The following is a 1,387-nucleotide window of genomic DNA, read 5'->3' on the forward strand; positions in this document are numbered from 1 at the left end:
TTTTTTTTTTTTTTTTTTTTTTTTTTTTTTTTTTTTTTTTTTTTTTTTTTTGTCTACATCAACTCGACCAACTCAATAAAAGGGTTACAATCCAACCCAACCATACCCTGCTTTTAGAAGTGTAACGTCCTAGACCACTGTAAATCTACCGTTAGCACATATTGTTCTCCTTGGACTTTCTTTTTCGGAGTTCTCCTCAATGTTTTCAAAACGTCGCTAGGGAGAGATTTTCATACTCTTATAAATAATGATTTGTTTTCCTACCTAACCGATATTGGGATCTCACAAAAAAGGTTTGGAACATTTAACATTTGTAACTGATGTTAGTGATATGAGCTGACATCTAAATATTCGATATTAAACTTTGAGATTTTAGTTATTAATATAACATGTATCAGTTGATAATAAAAGAACAACCCGACAACTCAACCCAACCTAGAAGTTTGAGTTGGAAAATTGTATTCGGGTTGCTTGGATTGCCTCGAGAAAATGATATCTCGAAAATTTGAACATAAAATTTCATATTTGAATATCAGGTAAAATCACCGATCAATCCAAAAACTTATTTTACCTTGGGTACCTCCTCCAGAGGTTCGATAGGGAAAGGGAACTTGACCCGACTCAATGAACTTAACATCCTCGACAAGAAGTGCATAATGCCTTTCGACCTCCTCGACAGTTTTCCCCGGAACAGCCTTCGCAACATTCAGCCATCGGTCAGGTGTGTCTTGATCATACACTGCCAATGCCTGCTCAAAGGCCTTGTTTTGCTTTACAGTCCATGTACCAGCTGATCCATGGGAAGACATTGAAGCCATTGGTAAATGCTAAGTTCAACAAAAATTAGGGCAAAAGGGTTAGAACGAAGGATGTGTGGCAAAGACTGGGCAATGGAAGCTCTTTATAAGCACGAAACGAGAGGGTTGATAGGAAAAAATTAACTACGGCATAACTACTTCATAATATCGATTAAATTTAGATTTTAAAATTTATGTTCACCTGGTTATGGAATACAAATTATAGTATTTTTTTTTATCGTTTCTGTCTCGTACATTAAATGATATAGAATTATCGGTCGCATTGTAGCGATTTTCGAACACTTTTTTTCTCTTTTTGATTGGTGGGACAACTCCAATTGGGCAATGAGATATCCTTTTTCCTTTGAAAGAGCATTTCAATGATTTGTCTCCTTAGAAACCATACGATGTAGTAAGGACAAAGAGAATCAGTATCTTCCTAAGAGTTATTTTCCCTCCAATAGAACTATTCTACCAGCATTATGTAAAGTGTTTTAGGCACTTGATGGCCCGACATTCCTCTACATTCCCTGCGATATGGCCATGTTACCTACTTCTTGCTTCTTAAGAGTGAAGACTATTCTCATAAA

General features: G+C 35.9%; 1 protein-coding gene across 1 annotated transcript in view; it reads right to left on the reverse strand.

Moving 5' to 3' along the window:
- The window catches only part of LOC111454834 (protein RADIALIS-like 1), a 2,103-nt gene extending 1,252 nt beyond the window's left edge, over positions 1-851 (reverse strand). The window contains exon 1 of the mRNA XM_023096304.1: positions 572-851. Within this exon, the coding sequence (XP_022952072.1) occupies positions 572-818 (247 nt within the window). The 5' untranslated portion in view covers positions 819-851. The remainder of the gene's footprint in view (positions 1-571) is intronic.
- Between the last annotated feature and the right edge of the window lie 536 nt (positions 852-1,387).

Source organism: Cucurbita moschata, unplaced genomic scaffold (assembly GCF_002738365.1).
Source record: "Cucurbita moschata cultivar Rifu unplaced genomic scaffold, Cmos_1.0 Cmo_Scf00017, whole genome shotgun sequence".
Classification (NCBI taxonomy): domain Eukaryota; kingdom Viridiplantae; phylum Streptophyta; class Magnoliopsida; order Cucurbitales; family Cucurbitaceae; genus Cucurbita; species Cucurbita moschata.